We start from the raw sequence: 27,372 nt of genomic DNA, 5'->3' as shown, positions 1-27,372 counted from the left end.
ATCCATTCGCCCTGGACGAACAAAAGGAGACCCTGAGGTTAAGGATATAAGATCTCTAAAATATGATCCTAAAGCACAAAAAATTCAATACAAATTATCGTTTGATGATGATTATAAAGATTTACCACAACGAAAATCACAAATCAAAGACCTACCGTTAATCTACCCTAAGTTATACAAAGAACCGATTCCACTTACTAAATCTAAATGGGATGATCTTCAAAAGTTGAAACCATTTTTACCTATAGACACACATCCGTTTTATGAATCGTTACCTCATGCCAATGAACACAAACCAAAGACTGTTAAAATATGACATTTTTATATTATTATTATTATTATTATTAATTTATTATTTATATATTATATTGTTGGTTATGACAATTTATATTACATTTTATTGTTATTTTATTTTAAAGTACTAAATAATTATTATTTAATTTTTATACTGTTTAATATAAGTTACAAGATGTTAACTATTTTAAACTAAATTTATAACTATTTTTTTTTTTAAATACTTTTATTAAAAGACTTAAGTTTCTAGTGAAAAGTCATGAATTTCATTTTATTTGTTATACTGTTTTTATTATATTGTTATACTGTTTTTATTGTATTATTATAATGATAATAGCTATATATTTTTAATTCGTTAAAAAACAATAAAGAATGTTTGATTTATAGCCGTACTTACTAAATTAATTAGGTACCTAACCAATTAAGATATCATACAATTTACAAAATAAATATAGCAGGTTATAAGAAAAATAAAAAATAAATATGGACAGAAATAACTCGTATTACCAAAAAGGAGTGAAACAATAGCTTGTATCTCCAAAAGCAATTCCACGTATATCCAAAACAATTTACTAATAACACGTAAGTACCAGATATCTAGAAATTTTTACAGAAATTGGTTTTTTTCTGTTGAGTAGTCATATAACACGTAGTACTAACTTTAACTATCAAAATTAATTTTACATATAATGTGCAGTCAACATAAAATAGTTTTTTCACTCTCCTGAAAAATGTTCAAAATGGAGATACGTGTTGTTTACGTGTAGGTAACGATATGTCGCGCACGTACGTGATCGGGCGGTGGGTGGTGGCGGCGGCCAATTGATATGGAAGAGCGGGGTAGCGGGGTATATCGTATACGTCACGGATCGGGCGATGGCTCAGTTAACACGTTGACTGCCAGACGGCAGCCGGCGGTCGCATCGCTATCTTTCCTACAAAGCCACGTTCTATTTTCGATGTTATTCCATAATTGTACATTTGGATATTTATAGAACAAATAATCGAAAAAAATAATTCCGATATTATTATCTTTGTTATGTCTATCTGCATAAGAATATGATATTTAAAGTGTATGGTAGCCGGCGGTCGCATGGCGTTGTCATTATAATATAAATAGTCAGTTGCCATATGACCGCCGGCGGTCCTATATAATAAAATTTTGTGTGATTTTTTATTGTAATTTTATTTTTAATTATGGCGTCACGTCCAAAGAGACTTAAAGTTAATGACGATACAGTACGTCAATTATTAGATACTGATGATAGTGGAAGTTCATTAAGTGATTTTGATGACACAGATGAAGACCAAACCTACAACCCAATTATAACTTCTGATTCAGATGAACAAAGTGAAACCAGCGATACCGAACATTCACAAGACACAATATTACCGGTTTTAAATCCTAGTGTTCAAATTTGGTCCAATGTAACAGGTAATAATCAAAAACAGCTAGTTTTTAATGGTTTTCCGGGATTAAAAGTTAATATATCAGCTAGTGTTAATACTAGCTGACTGTTTTAATTTATTTTTTACTGATGACATTATTGAACTTATTGTTATTGAAACGAACAGAAATGCGGAACAGTTTTTATCAAATAATAGAATTTCCAAGTCTAGTAGGTTTACAAAATAGGTTCCTACAGATTCAATAGAAATTAAATTATTTTCTGGTTTATTAATATGGATGGGACTCGTTCAAATGCCAAATTTAGGTAGTTACTGGAGCACCAAACTTAGATATAAAAACAATGTGGCACAAAAAACGATGTATAGAAATCGCTTCGAATTACTTCTAAGATTTTGGCATTTTTCAGACAATAAAAAAGCCCCTGAAGGTGATCGTATTTATAAAATACGTAATATAATCGATAAAATTGTAAATCGTTTTCAAGATGTAATGGAACCAGACGAGTTATTGCCCGTCGATGAAACTATGGTACCTTTTCGTGGCAGATTATTATTTAGACAATATATACCGGGAAAAGCCCATAAGTACGGTGTAAAATTGTTTAAACTTTGCGGAACAAATGGTTATACTTATAACGTTCAAGTTTATGCTGGAAAGAGTCAAGTGGATGGAAAGGGATTGGGTTGTAGAGTTGTTCTAGACCTAAGTAGAAGATATTTAAACATGGGACGTACAATGGTAACGGATAATTTTTATACTTCAATTACACTTGCAAACGAACTTTTAACTAATGATACACACCTTGTTGGAACTCTGCGATCAAATAGAGTAAAATTATCTGAAATAACAAAAAAAAAGTTAAATCCCGGGGAAATAATCGGAAAGGAAAATTCAGATGGTATTATTGTTGCGAAATGGCGTGATAAAAGGGATGTAACTATGTTGTCGATCAAACATAATATTGATATGATTGACACAGGAAAAAAGAACAAAAAAAAAAGAATCGATAGTTAAGCCTAAAATAATTGTCGACTACAACTCCAGAAAAGCGGGAATTGATCTATCCGATCAACTGTCTAGCTATAGTAGAGCTGTTCGTAAGTCTATACGTTGGTACCATAAGGTGGCAACAGAAATATTGCTTGGAATTGCTATGGTAAATGCTTTAATTGTTTACAATACAATTAATTCTGATAAAAAAATGAAGATAACACAATTTCGAGAAACATTAGTTGATACAATACTTGGATTAGACAATCAAGGATCACAAGAAGTACAACAAGCAAGAGTTAACAGCAAACACATATTCCAAGAAACAACAGAAAAATGTAGTAGAAATAGAAAAATCAGAAAGAGATGTTTCCAATGTTATCAAAGTAGAACGGTAATAGTTGGATCGAAACAGGCATCGAAGGAAGTAAAAAAGATCACTACATTCTGCGCACCATGTAAATCTTACACATGTATAAGTTGTTTCAATCTACATCACACAGGCTAAGGATTTTCATTATTTTTTACATATATTATTTATAAATACGTCTTGATATTTATGTTTTGTATTAAATTTATAATTTGTATTATGTTTATATTTAAGAATTGAAGTTGGAAACATATTATTTGAATAAAAAAAGTGATTGCATTTTTTTTTTATGCTTATTGTAGTGATATTTTACGTATATTAATAAGTGTATATAAAATAATCGGTTTGCGACGAATAATATATCACTATACGCGAAATTTTCTCCTATCATTTAAACATTATCTTCATAACTTTGACGCCACGAAAAATATTCCCCTTTACAAATAAGTGTGTTTATGGCAGCCCGCGGTCATATGGCGTATAAACAGGGGCGGACTGGGAATAAAAATCGGCCCCGGGGAAACAGAAAATTCGACCCAAAATTTTGAAAATTACTATTTTACTTTTTTAAATTAATTAATAAAGAAATACAAATAATAATATACTAGTATATATAATTAACCATAACAAAATTACATGTTTTAAAATCAAAAAAATTTAAATGTTTATAATAATATATGAAAACTAATTGTTAAGAAAAAAATACATATACATGCATATTATATTATTTTATATACCTACTCGTACATAATATATAAATTTATTAAACAATATTTTTTTTTAAATAAAATATGATTTTACTTAATTAACCTTTAATGTAATAAAAGTTTAGACATCAAAGGGCTATTCTTAGCAAGTATATCTTTGACTTCTTCATTTCCGACTTCCATGAGAGTTTTTTTTTTCGATAGCCATGAACAAAAATGCTTGAAGATGATCTTGATTCATTGAATTGCGAATTCTAGATTTTATTATTTTTAGCTTAGAAAAGCTTCTTTCACAAGCTACTTGAGTCACTGAAAGTGTTAACAAAAACTTATACGCAGTATAAAGTGATTTGTATGTATTTGTATGCATATTATACCTAGAAATAACTATATAACAACAGACTGGACAGTTTTTACAAAACTGTTTAGAATTTGTACATTTCTCTCTATCTGTACCTTGTAAAATAAATTGGTTGTTTATAGATTCAGAGCCAGATTCATTAGAACTTTCACCAGAATAATCGTCTACATTTTTATCATAACTCTCAGGCACAGTATATTTTATGGATGGCCAGTTTTCTTTAAAGTCAAACAATTCATGTCGTAAATTTTCTGGCGTAGCAGTTTTGTCAAAGAAAATGATTAAATCACTTAAACGTGTAAATGCTTCTTTAGATATAGTATCATTTATATCTTTAAAGTTGGTTGGATCTAAAATAGATAAATCTGAGTATAATGAGCCATGTTTTGTAAATCGTTCATTTAGTTTGTTGATAATTGTATCCATAACTATATTGTGAACAGTTATTTTGTATTTTTCAAGTGGATTAATTATAGGTTGGTCTCTTGTTACCTCACCTGGAAATTTTTTTTTAATTTTACGACGAACCGTACTTTCATCTGGGAACTGTGATTCAAGAATTTCGTCACAATCAACTTTTTCCAACTCTTTTTCTGCCCACATAATAAATGAATCAGTAGCTTCTTTTACTTTTTGAAAATCTCTAGATATTTCTTGTAAATATGTTATAGTATTAGAAACCATCCTATACGCTTGAACTAAGTCCATTCCACTTGTTTGCAAATATTTTGACAATAGTGACATACGTTCAAATATCTGTAAGTATAGTTGTGATGTCATGACAAAACTATATTTTAAAAATGAGTCCTTTAATGTAATAGCTTTATATCGTGTTTCTCGATTAAACTTATCAGAATTTGCAATTTTAGACATAACTGAAACTAAAACAACATATAACGCACTTTCAGGCATACCAAAGTGCCCAAAAATAGTTGTAATTGACGATTCTTTAGACCACCACCTTGTATCTCCTGCTTTTGCTAATCGTTTGTTGTTTCCACATAATTCTTTCCATACATCCATTCTTTTATACGATTCTCTTAAAAAAATGGCACATTCATTAAGAAGACTAAAAAACTTGACACTTTCAATAGTTATTTCTGTCACATCAATCATAACTAAATTTAAACAATGTGCATAGCACCATACATGCAACTGAGATGGATTTTCATCTGACAAATATTTAGAAAATCCTTTATAGCGCCCTTGAATGTTTGATGCACCATCTGTAGAAGATCCAATACAATACTTTAAATCAACACCATTTGCTTCCAAAGTTTCTTTGACTAATTGGAACATAGATTCTCCTGTAGATGATTTTACATTTGTCACAGCTATAAGTTTTTCTTTAACTGAGTCGGTTAAATACCTTATTATAATTGAGCATTGATCTTCAACTTTCACATCTTGCGTTGTATCAATTTGTATAGAAAACATTCCAGCACTTTTAATTTCATTAGCAATGTTTTGTCTCATTATTTGACAAATTATTTGTATAATTGAATTGATGGTGGTTTTAGAAAAAAATGTTACTAAACTACCTCTGCCAGTTTTGTTTTTTTGATGGGCTTTTTTACTTTTTAAAACTACATAATCCAAATGATTTTTCAATATGGGATCGAATTTACCCAAGAGTATAAGCATTTCAATGAAAGTACCATGGTCTAAAGTTTCATCTGTTAAGCTATACGCAGCTTCGTGCCGTTTACCACGAAAACTTAATCCTCTTTTTCCTATTGTTTTTATAATTTCTATAATTCGTTCCAATATTTCCCTATTTTTTTGTACTTCAAGCTGTTTCAATGTTATTTGCTTTATAAAAATTAGATTTTTTACATCTGCTTTATTTAGATTCAAAAAGTAAGCCTCAGTATTATTTTTATGCTGTTGACTATTTTCATGTCGTTCTAAAGTAGAGTACAAATGTTTTGGATTAAATTCAGATACACCCGTAACAAGACAGATTTTATCATTTGCATCACCATACACTAAGCAACACGTACAAAAAAGTGTTTTTTTTTCATGAGAAAAAGTCAACCATTGATGATTTGAACCATCTTTACGTTGAAAAACTAGCATCGGGTTGAATGGTAAAATACCTTGATATGGCTGAATAGGATGGTATTCGAAAAATTGATTTCTTTCATTTGGTAATGGAGTACAAAAAAAATTAATTGATGAATTATCATAAGTTTTCTCAATGTTTTTAGATAAATCAGAAATATCTATTTCATTTTTGGTATTACATTTAACAGGCTTAACAATGGTATCGAGGTTTATGTCGGATGATGTACTTGCTTGTAATTTTAAAGATTGATCTACGGTTATACTAGAAATATTTTTAAAATTGTCATTTAAAATAATTTCGGTGTTTTGATTTAAATGAGAATTATTTAAGGCTAGAGAGAATTATTGGACGTAATATTGATATTTTTTGAAGAAATAAAAAATGAATCTAGATTTTTGCATTTAGATGCTTCTGAAATTAGTAATTTGTTTTTCTTTTCTCTTTGTTTTTGTGCACCACCTTTACGTTTTTTGTCCATCTTGTTTTGGAACTAGACAAACACTAAAATCAATTATTTTCAATTTATTTTTCGCTGATTAAATTAAAATTAAAATAAAAAAATTGTGCCTGGCGTAGATATTTAAAAATAATTTTTAAATGCATATCGCATATGGTAACAAAGATGTGTCATGAAACGCATTTAACATTTTTAGCTTAGCGTATTTGAGGGGTAGTCAAAACGTACTATTATCAAAATTGACAAAGTTGAGTTAGATATCGATTTTTATGAGAAAAAAAACGTTGATAAATCAATTAGTGTCACAAGAATAGACCAAAACGTACCAGACAAATCAGCTATTTAAAATGACTAGTTAATCCAAAACGATCCTTTTCCATGCATAAAAATTATATTTAAATAACCAAAATGTATTTTTAAATTTTTTTTTTATATTATGCTAAAACGTACCTACTATTTCCTGTGTTGTAAGTGTAGGAAAATAAAATAGTTATTCCTAAACTTAGGTACTGAAATATAATTTATAATTTAAATATTAAATTACTATCACAATCATTTATTTGTTTGGAATTAAATTTAAAAAATAATCCTACGTTATTAAACTTATTTGAATCATTTTAAATAATAAATAGAAATAATGCATTGTAAAATAATTTAAAAAAAATACCTCGTCTTCAAAATGACTTATCTATTTTATATGTCTATTTATATGTGTTTTGTTTATATTGATAATAAGTATGTTCCCGTGAATATTTACTACGACCACAATGCAATCATTGTTTGTTTCTCTTTTAGTTGCATACGTGTTTTATAATAATAATATATATATTTTTATTGAATTTATTATTTAAGAATTAATAATAAATCAAATTAGCAAAATCGCAATATTTCGTGTTTAACTGTCTTTTTTCTATAAGTTTCAGGAGATGCAAAAAAAGTTAAAAATGTTAAGCTTTACAATTCTAAATTACCAATTTTATTAAACATTTTTTAGAAAAAATAAGAAATTTAAAAAACTTTTGTAATAAATAATAACTAATATCTATTCATATCGTCGATATACCAATTACTAGTTATTATAGTAACTAATACATTTACAGCACTAATTTGTATGTACAAATAAGTAATAATTCTGTTTTAAAATTTTTTATTTAATATTAGTATATAGTATAAATAGTATAAAGAATTTAAATAACTGTCAGTAGTTTTTTAATAATATAAAATTATAATTTTTACGCAGCTTATTGCTTAAATGTTATGTGTCATATAATTTCTACATCTTAGGAAATAGGAATATGTACACTACGTGTTTAGTAAAAGTCCGAATAAAATTAAGAATTTCAACATATTTACTGAGTAGGTATAAACAGTAAAACATTGTTATTTGTTAACTATTAGATCTAGGTTTATCTAGTGATCGGGTTAGTCGTTCTGTTACATTTGTTGCGTCCGTTATGTCAACGTCGATACATATATCAACGTAGAAATAGAAATACTAATGTTTGCAAGTTAAAAGATTAAGTCTTTATTTAATACAATTAACTCGTACAAGAATACAATTTTATAAGCACAAGATGGTGTGAGTGGTGTTACGACCTGCCTCTGAAATACTGATAGACGAGACCGTGAGTGGTGTTACGACCTGCCTCTGAGCGTCTCGAATATCCCTAACCGTCTGCTGAGCTCTTGCCCTGATCTCCCTTATATATGGTTAACCGTCAAGAGTGGTGACTGAGGAGGTGGTGACTTCCGATGACCTAAAGGAGCTCTCTAAATTAAATGTATTATTCAGTTGGGTGCCTTTCCTGCGATTTCATCGGTTCTAAGAATTACAAGACGTGTGATCAAGTCTTAATTGTCATATTAAATAGTACAATGTTAACACTATCGTTTACTCATCATTTCTGAGAAGTCCAGGACGTGTGATCATGTCTTATTCATTATATTAAATATCACGATGTGCAGGTGATCGCCATAGCCGTTCGATACTACACTGTTTGAATATGTTATTCCATCGGTATACACATCACCTCTTCGTATAATATATATGTGTAAAATAACACGGTACGTAACACATTACTGTACAAGTACAAACTTATTAATTAATATTAATTATTCAATATACAAGTAAATAATTACTTACTAAATACTGAATATCAAAAAGCCACAAAAAAAAAAAATGATTCTGGCGTACAGCAATAACCCAGTGAACAAAGTATTATCCAAAAAATAAAATACAATTCGGCGGCAGTCGACGAAATGTCACTTATCACTATATTGTCTTGATGTTGTTGTGTTGTGCGATGACTGCGATGTAATAAGATTTATAAATTATAAGCATTTATAATCATACAACCACGGATTTTTTCTAAAATTAACTTTGGTCTATCATGACCATGGGTAAAATTTACAGCGATAAGAAATCATTTGTTACATTTACATGCAATAGAGTTCTCTCGTGGCGCAGACTATTATAAATTATAATAGTCATTACTCATTAATATAATATTATTTTATTATAACAATATCAATTATTCTATATTACAATTTTTACGTTTATTCAGTTTTAATTTTATCGGCCCAAAATAATTTAAGCAGCCCAAAATTTTACCGGCCCAAGCGGGGATCGCCCACTTGCCGCCCTAGCCAGTCCGCCCCTGCGTATAAATAATACAAAGGTGCGACCGCCGGCGTCCGTAAAAATACTGTTGTATGCTAGTAGTCTGCGGACGCCGGCGGCCGCATGGCAGTCAACGTGTTAACCCTACAATGCATGGTGTTGCTTCTCGGCAACAACCGATAAAAACGGTTATAATCAGATATTTATCTATGTCAGTTATTGTATATTAGCTTTAATCACAATCAACTATGATAATATATTACGTGATTTACTTTCAAATCGATAGATGGTAGTATATAATTAGAAAAATTAAACTATTTATCGATAGACCGGTACATACAAATGTGACAATATTCTGGGTTTTTTTTTAATAATTTTTAATTGTTAAATATGTCTATGGATAACAATAAAAATATAACAGTGTTGATATATATCTAAATTTTAGATAATTTCCAACGTTATACAGATAAGTCAAATATTTTATTTGTAAATCAATAATGAACGGTTGTTGCTCATACGCAACAGTATGCATTTAGCACTTCACGGGACGTACATTTTTTTTGACGTAATTCAGAGCCGTATTTTTGCGTGTTTTATTATTTAACTTTTTACATCATAAATTTGTACTTTTTTTCATTATGTGTAGAAGACATTTATTTGACAGAGAAATCGTACAATTGTTGGAAAATGAACCTCCATCTGATTCCGAAGATGATTTGGAATCTAGCGACGAACAAAATATATATATAGATAATAATATAGTTGATTTAGAGGCACTCGATAAATATTTAGAAAATATTGATGACGATGAATTAGACCCGTTTCTTAATTCTATAAATTTATTAGATAGTAATTTAGATATTAATGTTGTCATGGAAGATGTTGAATGTGAACCTGACAAGGACAGCTCATCGATACCTCTTCCAAATTATATTTCTGTACAGACGCATACAAAAAATAAAATATATAAAACTCCAGACTTCAAAATTAAAAATTTAAGAAAAAAAGTTAAATTTGATATACCCACTCCTCCTTTTGTTGCTAAGCCTCAGTCTAAAATAAAAAACAAAAAAAAGCAAAAATTGGATATTTCATGGAAACATGAAAAATTGTCTACCCAAAATGTAGACTTCTCTGGTAACTCTGAACTTTCAGATGAAATTTTAAATTTAAGTACTCCTTATCAAATATTTGGTTACTTTTTCCAAGATGATCTAATTAGATGATCTAATATTGTGTATGAAACATTGATATATAGTGTACAAATAGACCCAAATAAAAATTTTAAAATAATTTCAAATGACGTAAAAAAATATTTAGGAGTTTGTCTATTAATGGGCTTAGTAAATATTTCTAATATTCGAAAATACTGGTCTCCAAATTTAGGAAATAAAATTATTCAAGAAACGATGAGCATTAACCAATTTGAACAAATTCGACAATTCATACATTTTAATAATAATGATAATATGTTACCTAAAGGCCATATTGGCCATGACAGATTACATAAAATTAGGCCAGTTATGGAAACTTTGAAAAAACGATTTGCATCTATACCTTTAGAAGAAGCTGTATCTATAGATGAGCAATTATGCTCAACTAAAGCTCGTTATTTCCTTAAGCAATATCTACCGATGAAACCCCATAAGTGGGGGTACAAATTTTTTGTATTATGCGGTGTATCTGGTTTTTCTTATAATTTTGAAATGTATAGTGGTCAGGAAAACAATGATGATAATAGGTATTCATGGGAACCAGATTTTGGCGCTTCGGGAAATGTAGTCGTTCGACTATGTAGAATAATTCCGAAAAATATGAATTATAAAGTTTATTTCGATAATTACTACACATCTGTACCATTGATGGTGTATCTGAAAAACCGTCAAATATGTTCTTTGGGAACGGTTCGAAGAAATCGCTTAAATAATGTCTGTTGCGTCCCTTATGTCAACGTCGATTCATATATCAACGTAGAAATAGAAATACTAATGTTTGCAAGTTAAAAGATTAAGTCTTTATTTAATACAATTAACTCGTACAAGAATACAATTTTATAAGCACAAGATGGTGTGAGTGGTGTTACGACCTGCCTCTGAAATACTGATAGACGACACCGTGAGTGGTGTTACGACCTGCCTCTGAGCGTCTCGAATATCCCTAACCGTCTGCTGAGCTCTTGCCCTGGTCTCCCATATATATGGTTAACCGTCAAGAGTGGTGACTGGGGAGGTGGTGACTTCCGATGACCCTAAGGAGCTCTCTAAATTAAATGTATTATTCAGTTGGGTGCCTTTCCTGCGATTTCATCGGTTCTAAGAATTACAAGACGTGTGATCAAGTCTTAATTGTCAAATTAAATAGTACAATGTTAACACTATCGTTTACTCATCATTTCTGAGAAGTCCAGGACGTGTGACCATGTCTTATTCATTATATTAAATATCACGATGTGCAGGTGTTCGCCCTATCCGTTGGTGCTACACTGTTTGAATATATTATCCCATCGGTATACACATCACCTCTTCGTATAATATATATGTGTAAAATAACACGGTACGTAACACCTCCCTTCCAAAAAAAAGATTTATGTTTTGTAAGAAACAGAAATCTTAAAAATTTGCGTATTATCTTAATTTTTAAGTGTTAGTGGTTTCACATTTTTTCCTTTTCTTTTGTTACATTTTCTCTTAATATTAGTATTAGTATTTTGGTTTATGATAAAATATTATTTTGCTACTTATTAGCAATTACAATTAAAAAAAATTTCTTAATAACTAACACGATTTTAATCAATCATGTTTACACCTATTTCATACATGGAAGTTAATATCATATTTTCCTATTCCTGAAAATACAAATTTTTGTTAATAATATTAATAATACATTATTAAAACAGCTTTTATAACTGTTTCATGATTTCACTTAATCATGTTTTACAAATTTTTTTTCTGCTATAAAATAATTATACAAAACTGAAATTAATTTAAATATAAATACATAAATTATATATTTTCTTTAGTCATAGTGTTCTTATGGAAATTTTACGTTAATGTAAGTTAAATTATTATAAAATATATTATTTTTCTCTTTTTTTTTTTTTATATGTCCTTATTTTTTACGTCCGTTGCAGCTATAGGTATAGATACAATGGTTTCTGTTCTAGGTTTTAAAACTATATTTTTATTATTAACGTTTATTTCTAATGTCTTATTTGCTAAATTTATTATCGAATTATTTTCCGTTAGGAAACTATTACCTATTATACCGTTTCTCTTTATTGGAAAATTCTTACTAACTAAATTAAACTCTGTATATACGCTTTGCCCATGAAATATTAATGGTATTGTCACTTTCCCTAAAGTTTGTATTATTTGGTCATTTATTACCCTAAGATATACTTTTTGTGTTTCGTCTATTGTTAATCCGTCGCATATAATATCATTTTTTATTACGTTCACTTCACTACCTGTATCGATAAGAAATTCTAACTCTTTAATTTTACAAGCAGGTGAAATGCATTTTACATGGTTAATACTATTTATTGTTGTGAGTACTGTTGGAAGGCAATCTCTGATGGATCCACGGTTATCGTTTGTATCGCACGCGCCCCGTGTGTCGCGAGAGAGTTCGGCCCGTTTCCCGAGTTATTACGACGTTCGTCGTTTTGTTTTTTATAACATACCGCGATTGTATGCCCCGTCTTATTACAATACGTGCAGGTGTCGCGTGAATTTATGAGCATTGCATGGTAGTATGGTACATAAAAAGCTTTAGAATTTAATTCAAGAATTCTTGCTTGGACACCACTGTTTTCCGCGCATATTCGCGCCGTTGTCATAACCTTGACCTCTCATATCTTCAAGGTCAACTTCAAATTCTATTAATTTATCCAAGAGGACTTTTGTCATATTAAATCCGGATGTATCATATAGTTGGATAAAATCTACAAAGTGTTCATTTATGGTGACTTCACCAGTATCCTTTGAAATTGTCACGAATCTGAAAATCATGGTCATTTGTTCCTTATTGCTAATATCTGGCGTACAATCGAGAACAATTGAATAATATTTCGCTTCTTTCAAACATTTTAATATATGAAGTCTAATTTTTTTTGCCAATAAATAAATTATCTCATTTTGTATCTCTTTTCCAAGATAATGAGTATGTATTTCATCGGAGGTTATTCTTCTTATATGTTCCTTCATAACTGGATCAAATTGACCTAAAAACTCAATGAATTTTAAAAAATTTCCATTATTTTCTACATTAAGTTTATCGTAAGTTCCCCGTAGAGCTAAGTTTTGATTTCCAAGTACTTATTAAAGATATTATTCTTTCTATAACTTGTCTCCAATGTTGAATTTCCGTTTTTATCATTTTTTCATTTATATTGTCTATGGTTTTTGAATTATTTATTCTTATTTCTAGTTCTTTCCATTTAAGAAATGATGTTTCATGGTTTGGAGATCGTTCATGTTGTTTTAAAGTTTCAGCAATGTTCTTCCAATCATGATATCCCTCTTTGCCTAAAGATGATTTTGTCTCATTAAATAACTTGCAGCAATAACAAAATATAGAATCACCCGTACTAGAATATACTATCTATGATCGTTTTACCTCTATTTCATTACTTAATTTTCTAAAAAAATGATTAATTGTAAATCTTCGACCTGTATCATCTTTTGGGTACGATTTCGAATATATTTGATAGGGGCCCTTTTGAACTAATAACACCCGTATTTTATCACAAATAGCTGGCCACCTCTTTGGATCTTTTAATAATTCAAGGTCAAATGAATCTGCATGTGTACCTGTTACTAGACTAAAATCTTGATCATTTTGTTCAACCATTTCACAATCAGAATTATTGAGTAACGATACATCTTTTACAATGGAAAGTGTTAAGTTATTCGCTTCATTACCCATAATCAACATATTTTTCATGGCATTCAATACTTTCATAATAATCGTCTTTAGTATTTATTGAAGATACACTAAAACTATTTTTCTTATCTGGGGAATAATTAGATTTTACAGTTAAATTACCATCTTTTTCTAAGTTAGATTCTGAAACATGCGTTTCTATTTCCACAATAGCCTGCACATTATCATTTACACCAGTATTGTCACTTTCAATTTCTGAATTTTCTGAAGAAATATTATTATTTTTTTTATTTTGGGAATTACTAGTCGGCGCTTGTTGAAAAAAATTTAAAATACATTCTTTTTGTTTAGATATTTCTAATTCACGTGCTACACGTTTTTTCTTGTATTCTGCTCCTGACAACCGAGTACGTTTAGACATTTCAGATTTTAGATTTAGACTTTTCTTTTTTTCGAAATTCTAAGAAAAAATGTATATCAGTAAATAAAATGTATTGTTAACTAATAATATCATATTTAAATTATTGATTAATTATTATTTTATTTCATTAATGAATTGAATAAATACAAATATACAATAGATACTTATTAAGGGAATATCAAATGTACCGTTTTTTTCAGACTAATAGATCAATTTGAATTTTTTATATAGATTAAGGTACAATAAAATAATATATACAATAACACAAACATCTTATTAATATTGTTTAAACATAAGATTTGGCGCCGCGACATTTTGCTCGGGTGCGCTTGCGCGAATATCGGCCGGAATCGCCAGCACCGGTTCCGACGACTTTTGTCATCGCTGAGCTTTAGTTCTTTTTCCGCCGTCGTCCGGACCTTTGTCGACGTATCGGTGTGCGCACCCTTTGTTTTTACAACATCGTGTTCAGCGCGTGTGTTACCAGTTCTCGGGTGTGAGACTAATTGCAGTAATAGCGCAATACGCTACGCAAGTACAGGGTGCGTACGACGTCTCAATATATTATATTATAGAAAGCTGGGCGGAGTTCAACGACCGTTGTCGCCGCCGTCAAAAGTGACATTTGCTGATATAATTTATGTTGGGCAATCTAGGTTTTGTCACCATACTCCACCGTCAATTGATGTGACCAGCGGTATCGTTACCTATATTATTATATTACTATTTGTATTTACTACTAAGTAACCATTTTATATATTGTTTACTTATTACTGTATTATTTTCACTCTTGTCTTGTTATTATTATTATTATTATTATTATTATTACTACTGTTTATATTAATCTTGATATTGTATAACTACCCCCAAAGAGACGTCTTTGCCCGGTAGATAAAATTATTTTGTTTTGCTATAATATAATAAGTATTTTTTACGATATACAACATTCCGTTGTTATATGTGAATTTCCCAAACATCCCGCAAGTCGTGTTGCAAACTACACCAGCAAGTGCATACGGCGTAACAAATATTAAAAATAATAATCTTTGTAATTACTAATAAATTAGCATCGCATAAAAAAGTTAAGATTTACTATATTTCATTATAATTCAATAAAAGTATATTATTATGAATAGACAGAAATATACCCTACGTTTAATTTTCATACAGTCAATAGTCTACAATACAAATTCGTGAGAACGAATAACTTTAATACTATTCATGCTAATATATTATGTTTGATAAAACTTTGTCATTACTTATTATCATCTTATCATGTACTTGATATCAGTTTTATTAACCATATATTTTTAAGGTTATGGTTGTATTTTATAGTAGCTAGTACGCGCTCATTTTGGTTAGACGCAACACTGTTTTTTTTCATATACAAAAAAGAAAATACAGTCCATTCTCGACATTCAATAGAAAAACCTCATGTTCTTTTTTTACACTCATATACTTAATTTTCTAATACATTAATGGTCCTTCGAGCCGGATGCATCAGTTTTTTACATCCATTCGCATCGACTCGTACACAAGTGCGTTCGATACCTGCACAATTACACAAGTAAATTTACATGCGGCGTACGAAATGTTTAGTTCCGTACGTCTAGTTACGCTCGCGTAGTTATCGTTTCCTTCGCCTATAACACATTCGCATCGTGGTAATATACATTCACAATGGATCTTAAGACGCTCAAAAACAAAGACAAACTCATTCTGAATAAACGAGAGAAGCTGACCGAAGACGTAGTTAATCGCTATACAGATGAGGAAGCTCAACTTCAGTTGAACTTACTGGAAGATGCTTTCAGTAAGTACAACGAAGCCTACGATTTGAAAATAGTGGAAGCCAACGATGAGGAGATGGACTAGCTCATAGAGGATTTAGAAACGGTCAGTGACTACTATGTTAAATCTAAGGGTAAATTAACAGGTCGGTTACATGAGCGGACAGCTGCGACAAGCATGTCTGAAAAAAGTGAAAACTCTAACAATACACTTAGACTGCCACCGATTAATATACCTACATTTGAAGGGGATTTCAATGATTGGTATCCATTTAAGGACCAATTCATCTCCATCATCCATTCTAACACCTCTATCGACAACACACGTAAGATGTACTACCTCAAGTCGAGCTTGAAAGGTGCAGCAGCTCAAATCATCGAATCAATGCCAACTATTGGGGACAATTACCTAGAAGCGTGGGCACTCTTACTAAATAGGTACGACAACGAACGCCTAATTGTACAGAGCCATGTTCAACAACTACTGACACAAACCGTTCATCAAACGGAAACCGCCGTGGGCCTAAAGTCATTACTTGACAGCACAAACAAACATTTAAGAGCACTATCAGTACTACAACAACCAGTAGACAAGTGGGATGCTATCATTATCGGCATCGTTGCGACACGTTTGCCTACAGAAGTGAGAAGATGTTGGGAAATCGAGTCTGCGTCTTATCCTGAAATACCTACATGGACAAAACTTAAGAGATTTATTGAGAATCGATTACAAGCCTTGAATATGTTACAATACAAACCTAGCACTGTAAGTAATGTTATCAATGCTGGTAAGACAAAACAGTTCGTTAGAACTACAGCGCATTTGGCTACTGATAGTCAAACCATCAATCAGTGTTCAATATGTACACAGAATCACATCATTTACAAGTGCAATACGTTCATGAAGTCGAAACCCAGTGAAAGATTGAATTTAGCAAAAAAGGCAAAAATATGTTTTAATTGTTTGCGCACAACACATGGTGCGAATCAGTGCACAAATGAAAAGACTTGTAAAAACTGTGGTTTAAAACACCATACACTATTACATTTGGACATAAAAAAGGTCAATACACCAGAGGGTGAAAATACTACAAGTGAACAGGAAAAGGAGCATGGATTTCAAAGTACAACATCTCATCTAGGAGCGGCATACCCTACCACGTCTCAGAACATCATATTATCAACAGTATTAGTACATGTGAGTGGCAAGAATGGTCGAACAGTGTTATGCCGAGCACTACTAGATTCTGGATCACAATCACATTTTGTTACATCGTCTTTGATAACAGAACTAGGTATTAACAGAACAAAAACACGTTATGATTGTCAACGGTATCTCTTCAGCAGAGACGACTGTTACCGAGATGGCCGAGTGCACAGTGACGTCACGCTTAAACCACAAGCAGTATCAAATCACTGGCTTGGTAACACCAAGTATTACTGTTAAATTACCTGTCAACAAACTGGACACATCAAACTGGCATCATTTACAAGGCATACAATTGGCTGACCCTACATTCCATTTACCAGGAAAAATTGACATGCTCATAGGAGCTGAATTCTTTTATGACATTCTTCAAGATGGCAAACATGTTGGACCAAAGGGTACTCCTATATTACAGAATTCAAGGTTTGGTTGGATCGTGGCAGGTTGCAGTAACAACATAATAAAAGATGATCTCGCACATATTACTACAAATGTTATTACATGTTGTGCCACGTATCAGCAACTTGAGAAACAAATTGAAAATTTCTGGAATATAGAAGAAGTGCCCAGAGTGACAATTATGTCAAAGGAAGATCAAATCTGTGAAGACCACTTTATTAAAACATTTAAACGCAACGAAAATGGACGTTATGTTGTTCGATTGCCGTTTAAGGAAACTCCACATTCTATGAACAGTTCATATGACATTGCTGTACGAAGACTAGCTCAGGTGGAGAGGTCTCTCATTCGAAATCCGTCGGTGTACAACCAGTATCGTGAGTTCATGATTGACTATCTTCGACAAAATCACATGGAACCTGTGCAACCCACTGAAGACAGTCCGGTCATCTTTCTACCTCATCATCATGTTTCACGTCCCTCAAGCGTCACTACCAAATTGAGAGTTGTATTCGATGGATCTGCTCTCATCTATAATGGAAAATCATTAAATGACATGTTACATCGAGGTCCTAAGCTACAAAGAGACATTGTAAGAATTATCACTAGATTTCGAATGCACAGATATGTTTACACTGCTGACATACGTCAGATGTTTCGACAAATAAATATACACTCCGATGATCAGTGTTATCAAGGCATTGTGTGGCGAAATCACCCATCAGAACCAATAGAACAGTTCAAATTGAAAACTGTCACCTATGGTTTAATAACTTCTCCGTATCATGCTCTCCGTACACTAGCTCAACTAGCTGTTGATGAACAAGTGAATTATCCAGAAGGATCCACAATACTTAAGAATGACTTCTACGTTGATGAAGTCATGTCAGGATGTAACGACATCAATGATGCTAAAGCCCAAATACAGCAGTTGATTGACCTTCTTCACCAAGGTGGATTTGATTTGAGAAAGTGGGCCAGCAATACACTAACCCTTTTAGAAAATATTCCAGCTGAACACCAAACGTTGCAGATCTCAATGCCCGAGCAAAACAGTGTGTCTGTGTTGGGAGTTTCATGGAACACTACAAGAGGTACCTTTTCATTAAAAAGTAAAACCTCTACCATCTTTGGAACGCATCACTAAACGCGAATTATTAAGTGAAATTGCACGCACTTATGACCCATGTGGATGGCTTGCGCCACTTATAATCGTCGCCAAGATACTCATGCAGCAATTGTGGCAGACTGGCACCGAGTGGGATGATCCTGTGCCTAACCAACTACTTGAACATTGGATCGCTCATCGGACATCATATAACCATTTACAACATTTTGAAATCCCACGCCATGTTGGTAACATCATAGATTGCCAACAAGGTTGCTTCTTACATGGATTCTCCGACAGCTCTGAACGTGCCTATGCCGCTGCTATCTATATCGTTTCAAACAACACTGGACATTTACTGGTGTCAAAAACAAGGGTTGCACCATTAAAAAGGATTACCATACCTAGACTGGAATTATGTGGTGCTACACTATTAGCACAACTGATGCACTCATTGATGGAATCACTCCAATTAAAAATTGATACAATAACAATGTGGACAGACTCCACAGTCACATTACAGTGGATACAAAGTGATGCCAACAAATGGACCACTTTTGTATCCAACCGAGTGAGTCAGATACAGTCATTAGTTCCGAGAGCTGAATGGCGACATGTACGTTCTGCGGATAACCCTGCTGACCTGGCATCCAGAGGAGCTTCTGGTGATCAACTCGTAAATAACCATTTGTGGTGGCATGGACCCAGCTGGCTGTCTGAAAAGGACAAGTGGCCAGATGTCAATTCAAAAACTAAGACGGTTTCAGATGCAACTGAAGAGTTAAAACATTCACCTACTATCACTGTAGTTTTTAATCCTTTAATAATTATGGTTGGCCAAACTTTTAATGCACCAAGATGAATAGATAATTCAAAATCCGCAAATATATATTCAGGAGAACAACATAAATTTAATTTAAAACATTCAGTTTTTAATATATTAAAACATTTTGCATATGATTCGCATTCTTTATTATTAAGTAAAAAATACACTAAAGGTATGTAATGACCATTACTTAAGCCGTGTATTGTAAATAATTGTAAAAAAAATTTAGTACAATACTTAAATGTACCATCTACATATATAGTCTTAACAGTACTTAAAGTATTTAAATTTTTTTCACATGAAAACATTACTATATTTTGATTACTGTCATTTACCATGAGAAATTGTTCGTCGTCATAAGTTTTGATTTCTAACGAATCCAATACTTCATGTACATTTTGAATATTACATGGTCTTGCTGGTAGTTTTGATCGTCTTGCCAAATATATACTTTTGCGAAAGCAATTCATATCAGTTTTATTTAATGTATCGGTGTTAATTTTCTTAAGTTCATGATGTATTAATTTAAGTGGCCGTTCACAAATTTCATCCTGTGCTTTTCTTTTTAATGAATTACGAATAACTTGTCTAACCATAATGTCTTTTACGTCTTTTTCATGGTTATGATCTAATTTATTCTCTATAACAGTATCTCCACTTTCATCGGTTTTAAAATATGCTTTACACTTTTTGTTTGTACAATTCCATCGTTTAACATTATTATTTAATATTTTATGAAATCTTAATTTATACCCTTCAATAATTTTTATTTCCTTACCGTGTTGACTTAGCATGTTTTCGGGCAATGACATTTTTAAAATTTGCAAATTGATAATTTGTATTATATAATATTACGGCGTTACTTCGCACACAATTTCACTATAGCACTTATTGACCGTAACTGAGTATGTTTTAACTTGTAATCGAGCAAAATTATTATCGGAGCTAAAATTAATTTCCCCACCGTTTCCAGTATTTTACAGTCATAAATGTACAAATGAAAGTATTATAGTTGTACATTTTAACCACCATATCGATCGTTAAACATGTAGATATCTTAAAAGTTCGATTATTTTATCTTAAATAAATACCTATAGCAACTGTGGACCGAGGACGCACTCGGGCTATTCATCATAATTTGTCGATAAGACGGCGGACGCACTCGGGTACTGTAATATAATTTGTCGATAAGACTGCGGACGCACTCGGGCTATAAAAAAGGTAAAAATTAAAAACGGGACGCACTCGGGATATCCCCGCACACGAGCAACTTTTTGTTGTGTAACTGTTTTGTCTTTTCTACAAATTCCACTAAGTCAAATGTAGTCCCGCACACAGAGCAACGCAACTTTTTAATTGCTCGACCCGCCGACAAAAGGGCGACGAAATTGTCTCCGTGTAGTTTCCTCGTCTATAGTTTGGTATCTACGTGCGCACACGGGCGACAATATAGTTGCCGTTTCATTTTTTCAGTGACGTCCGAGCAAGTCATATCGATTTCATTAGTACAAAATGGCCACAGTAGCTCGTCCACGAGATGAAGACATTGACAGTGAATTGTTAATAAATGAAGTAGAAAAGAGACCGGCATTGTTCAATAAAAATTTAAAAGATTATTCAGATGCTAATTTAAAAAGTAAACTATGGGAAGAAGTGTGCTTAAATGTGCTGTGTACGACCTGGGGACAACTCAATGCAGAACAAAAAAAACAAGCAGGTTCGTGCTTTTAAATCTTGTAAACGTATGAGTAGAATTAATTGTGCTAGAAATATATATAATATATGTATACAAATTACAAAACTAATATAAATGTTCAATATATAATATATATTGATAAGCTAGCTGCACGTGGACGTCGTTAAGATAAACGTACAGTGTATCTTAACTGCGACCGCACGTGTGGGCCGTGGTATTTTACGCATTGTTAACGTTCGAATAATAATAAATAGAGCATGGATTTATATTATCTTAACAATTTTATTCTCTACAAATATAAGTAATATTTACAAAAATATAACAGGTGTTCCAATGTCATTTACCGTATTCGTATTAATAGTAAAATAATATTAACAAGGTATTATAATTTTATTAATATTATAAAGACATTATTTATTATTAAAAAAATTGAATTTGTATATTAAATATATAATTATTAAATTTATTATTCACATCAGAGTTCATTGTACTGCCATGGAACAGATCCTTGAGGGGATGTAAAATAGGTTGCAAAATAGTTACGTATATTGGCAGCAGATATAGTTCTATCGTGGGGTTCAATGTTAACACTCTGCAGTGGGCATTCATAAGCTGTGTCTGTAAAATTAATTCCATCTCTTTTGCGTACGAAATTATGGAGCACACAACATGATTTGATTATCGTGTCACAGAAATCGATGCTAACATCAATAGGTCTATGGAAAATACGCCATTTGTTTGCTAATATGCTAAATGTGCATTCAACCATTCGACGAGCTGTTGTTTGCCTTCGATTGTAAATTTTTTTTATTGGGGTAAGCGTTTTTTTCCCAAATGGACGCAAAATGTGTCTCGATAAACCAAAAGCTTCATCAGCAACCAAACAAAAAGGCATTGGTTTACCTTCTGGATCGTTGGGCAATGTTCGGTCTTTTGGTATATTCAAAAGGTTTTGTCGTAACTTTGTGCCCATATTTGAATTATTAAAGACTGAAGAATCACCTGCTGCTCCATTTGCGCCAACATCTATGTAGACAAATTGATAATCAGCATCAATCCATGCCATCAGCACTACAGAAAAGAATTTTTTATAATTAAAAAATTCTGAGCCAGTCATTTGTGGTTGGATTATTCTGATATGTTTGCCGTCTATAGCACCAATGATGTTAGGAAAATGGGTATTTTTATAAAATTGTTCAGATATGTGTAACCACCCTCCTTCGCTTATCTCTGGCATAAAAATAGGCTGCAAAATATTCCAAATTTCCGTGCATGTTGTTTTCACTATCTTACGAATTGTGCTGGCGCCAATCAAATAATTGTATGATAGTTCGTTGAAACTTGAGCCACTTGCTAGATACCTAAAGAAAAGTACCATTTAAGTACTATTATTTAAGCTTTTAATATAGCTAATATTACTACAAATTTAATACCTAGTTGTAATCTCTATTATTATATTATTATTTATAAATGGTTTTTAGGAATAATGATACAACGAAGATGGAAAAATCTAAGGACGTGCTTTGCAAGAGAATTGCGTGAACAAAAATCGGTGAAGTCAGGGCAATCTGCCAGTAAGCGACGAAAATACAAATATTACGATCAACTTTTATTTCTTATACCAACCGTACAAGTTCGCGAAACAAGTGGAAATGCTGAACTAAACGTAAGCGATGAAGAACGTGAGGAAACAGAGGATTTATAAAGCCCGCCTGTCATTCCTTTCATTCCTTCTCCACATACCACATCAAATTCAATGAAGAATAATAAAATGAGTTATGAAGAAAAACTAATCCATATACTTGAAGAAAAAAAAAATGAAACTGCTCCAAGCGTGGTTGACTCAGACACAAATTTTGCACTGTCTCTTGTACCTATGCTGAGAGCAATACCCACACACCAAAAGATCGATGCACAAATTCAAATTCTTCAGTTACTAAAAAATTTTCAGAACAATTCGCTACCAACGAACACACTTGATTTCAGTAGAAACTTTGCTAATTACTCCACTCCTTTGCATTTAATAACTGGTACATCTACATCTATGAATCAACCCACCACTTTGAACTAAAACATACAACTTATTTCACCTCAAACTACCGACAGTTTACAGTCATATATATCAAATTTTTCAGCGTCTTCAGATGGATTAGAAACCACAAATGATATAAATGAACACTATTACTATACTTAATTCAATATTTATCTAATTTCATATAAAAAGTTATCTTTACTTTTAATAATAAATAATGAAAAAAAAGAAAAGAAATTGTATTTATTTATACATCTCACCTCAATGTAACAGCGAGCCTCTCTTCTGATGGAATCGCCAGTCGCATGTTTGTATTTTGGTAGGTGATGGCAGGTTCCAGAAATGTAATTAGCTCGTCAAATGAAGTTACACTCATGCGGAAATAACCAACAAATTTCTCTGGGTAACTTCTTAACTCTTCGAACATCAAAGTAAATTTCCCTTTATTCATTCTTTCAGATATTAGCGGGTGAACCCAATATTTCCTTTTCCGTTGATTTTTCCTGTGTCGAATGATAAGAGCACAAACTACTGCAGTATCCAAAAAATCCATAATAGGTTAGGTGTACGTAATTGATGTTGAAGATTGAAAATGGACGATTGAGATGTACGTATGCATATGATAACGTATGATAACGATGTGCACGCGTATTTATCGAATGCATAGTTGATCGTCGTGTGCGCACTCTCACACTCCGAAGCAACTAGACAGCGACAAAGACAAAAAAGTTGCGCAACAAATAGTTGCTCGTGTGCGGCCGCCCTAATATTATAGTACATCACTTGCCACAGAATAATTATTCTAAGATATTATATTATGTCTGTTATCAGCGTTCGATGACCGCAACGTCGCGTGTCGTCATTTCGTAAAAAAATGAAATACGTTATCTTAAGTTTAATTTCAGTGTATTATATATATATTTACATAACCGTGACGGTTTAACCGTCCCAACCAAAACAAAATTTAGTTAGTTGTCACTTGTCAGATATCAGCTATTATTTTTAAAATAATAAAAATGTAATAATTTCTATTTTACTCATCATTGTTTCAAAAAATGGTTTTCGGTTTTTGCGTTAGCCCAAGTATCAACATATTATCCTAAATACGACTCTGCCTATCACCAAGGAAATGCCGCCCTAGGCATAGACCTGTGTTGCCTGTGCCTTCCGCCGGGCCTGCATATACATATATAAAACAAAAAAAATAATACATTTTAACTATGACAAAAGTCATAGTTATACATATATGTACATATCTATTTATATTGAAACATTCAATTTAAAGTATAGAGATTTTCATATTTTCTACACATTTTTTAATAATTTATATACTCAAAATATAATTTAGAACTTGTGTAATTAAAAGTATAACACTTCTATAAATACATTCCATTCTTATTTTTTAATAAAGGCATATTTAACTCCACCAAGAGACATTATAGAACTTAAGCAGAGAATTATAACTGAATGCAAGAATATTCCACCAGAAATAATAAAAGAATCCAGTATAAGTAATTTACAAAAAAGATTAAATATATGTTTCAATCAAAGAGGAAAACAATTTGAACATTTATTATAAATACATAGTAACTTATATGTGATAATAAATTGTATAACAAATAATTTTACCTTATATTTATAATTCATTTTCTCTAATAGAAAAAGTACTTGTACTTTTACCTTAAATTATGTAAACACCAACAATTTATTATTATTCACAGCAATATGCTTTCAATCTAAAATTAACGTGTTTATAGTCATTAACAAAAAAGTATGTTTCAGAAAAAATGTAGAAGTCCTTTTTTAACTGTTAAAACTGTTAACAATTCATGTGAGAATTGTGTTACTATTATTATTATACCACAGTAGTAAAGTAACATAAGATAATAGTATAACATGTCTAGTTATCTTCTGGTTCAGGATATAATCATACAAAATAATATTATTGAAATATTTAATTGTAAAAAAGTCAATGTATGATATCTTAACTTCTAGCAAAGATAAAACACTGTCAACAGCATGTGGTTTTTCCATATGACAATGAACGATATTACGATAGACGATATTACGATAGACTATTACTATAAATTAATTTGTTAACCCATATTTGTTTACGAAAAAAATTTCAAAAACAAACAGAAATATTTGACCAAAAATCATATGATATTATTTTGTTTTATCTCTCCTATAAAATTTGTTTTTGTATTTACATAATTGCATTCCTTTACTTCTGTGGTAGGTATCATCAAAATAAATAAATGATAATTAATTTCTAAAAACTGCAAGAGGATCACATTTTTACTAAAAATTGAATGATTAAACTTTGCGTAAAACATAACGTTAAATGATGCTATAAAATCAAACAATGTTTGCAAAAACATAACCATTTCACAGCATAAAGATTTGATATTACCAAATATTAAAATCGCAATAATAATAATAATAAATAGGGCTTGGATTTTGTAAACTTTACTATTATTTATTGTTTTTCAAATTTATTGTTAGTTAACAATATTTACAATGTATTTATTCCATAAATATTTTAGTAGTATAATAATTGAATCTCATGTTAGGATGTATTTATATGACATTTTTTTCTTTTTCAAATTTACTGAATATACTTAATTCTGTTTTTCAACTTAAAACTTATGTATAATTTTGAAAGGAAATTGGAAAAATTGATTGAATTACCCATCATTTATTTTGTTTGATTATGCTTATCAAACTTAAAATTGTTTCTATACAATATAAGTATGTACCTATATGTATATGTATAGTCTTATTAGATAGCTATAACACTGTAACAAACTATAGGTAATATGAATAAAAAATATACTTTGTAAAATTTAGTCTAAGAAATTTAATAGTATATTGCAAATTTGCAACAACATCCAAACCCCAAGAAATAAAAATGTTACATTATAAATAATCCGGTACATCTACATTCAATTTTAAACATTTTATTTTATTATATTCCCTAACGAACATTACTGAATTTTGATTTTGACTACTATCAAATATTACACATTACATTTATACCACTAACTTAAAATATAATAAAATAGCATGTACTTACAATTATTCAGAAACCTATATGTATAATCACAAAATTTAAATACATGTAATACATGTATGTATAATATAAGCTGCAATATTTTGATAAAAATTTTTTTTATAAACCGGATATTTTACATCTAATATTACTAAGGTGATAACTATTGTGAACACTTGGAAATATTTTGATTTATAATAAATAATAATACATATAATATGAAGTTTTGACAATTCTAAAATTAAAAATGTATGTTTGCTAATATTACTGAAATTACAAAAATATTAATTAGACAATAAGATTACTCATAATTTTAAATTTTCTAACAGGAATTAGTTAGGTAGGAAAATTAAGAATAATATTAAATTTTTAAAGTTGTTTCAAAGCAAAGTGAAATTCATTAGATAGGTTTAGTATTTATATCATTAGCTATTCTAACTTTAAATGTATAAAGACATTTTAATTAATAAAATGTGTTAAATTGTTTCAATAATTGATTGAAAAACGATAGTTTTGCTTGTTTATCACATCACATAAATGAAAATGTGCTCCATCTGACATAATCAATTTTTTTTTTTTATTTATTTTTTTTTAATTTATTGAACAAAACATAATATTTACAATCTGTATTTACAAGTTATACAATAAGTAAATGTGATGGGAATTGATTTACAGGAGG

At 30.9% G+C, this 27,372-nt stretch overlaps 4 protein-coding genes across 4 annotated transcripts; 3 read left to right on the top strand and 1 right to left on the bottom strand.

The window, feature by feature from the left end:
- Positions 1-1,491: 1,491 nt before the first annotated feature.
- On the top strand, positions 1,492-3,203 carry LOC112594854 (piggyBac transposable element-derived protein 4-like). Its single transcript, XM_025339865.1, has 3 exons — positions 1,492-1,729; positions 2,112-2,533; positions 2,685-3,203. Exons 1-3 carry the CDS (start codon positions 1,492-1,494, stop codon positions 3,201-3,203), a joined length of 1,179 nt encoding a protein of 392 aa, XP_025195650.1.
- Positions 3,204-3,938: 735 nt separating this feature from the next.
- Positions 3,939-6,679, bottom strand: LOC112594853. The gene is made up of 4 exons (XM_025339864.1): positions 6,552-6,679; positions 5,762-6,462; positions 4,229-5,701; positions 3,939-4,081 (listed from the first exon to the last, which is right to left on the bottom strand). The coding sequence occupies exons 1-4, from the start codon at positions 6,677-6,679 to the stop codon at positions 3,939-3,941; spliced, it is 2,445 nt and encodes an 814-aa protein (XP_025195649.1).
- A 9,872-nt stretch (positions 6,680-16,551) lies between these two features.
- Positions 16,552-19,126, top strand: LOC112594852. The gene is made up of 2 exons (XM_025339862.1): positions 16,552-17,571; positions 17,669-19,126. Exons 1-2 carry the CDS (start codon positions 16,552-16,554, stop codon positions 19,124-19,126), a joined length of 2,478 nt encoding a protein of 825 aa, XP_025195647.1.
- Positions 19,127-21,425: 2,299 nt separating this feature from the next.
- On the top strand, positions 21,426-23,680 carry LOC112594851. Its single transcript, XM_025339861.1, has 3 exons — positions 21,426-21,630; positions 23,091-23,275; positions 23,372-23,680. Exons 1-3 carry the CDS (start codon positions 21,426-21,428, stop codon positions 23,678-23,680), a joined length of 699 nt encoding a protein of 232 aa, XP_025195646.1.
- The last annotated feature ends 3,692 nt before the right edge of the window (positions 23,681-27,372 follow it).

Source organism: Melanaphis sacchari, unplaced genomic scaffold (assembly GCF_002803265.2).
Source record: "Melanaphis sacchari strain LSU unplaced genomic scaffold, SCAv2.0 Contig242_pilon_pilon, whole genome shotgun sequence".
Classification (NCBI taxonomy): Eukaryota; Metazoa; Arthropoda; class Insecta; order Hemiptera; family Aphididae; genus Melanaphis; species Melanaphis sacchari.
This window is presented reverse-complemented; position numbering and strand designations above follow the sequence as displayed.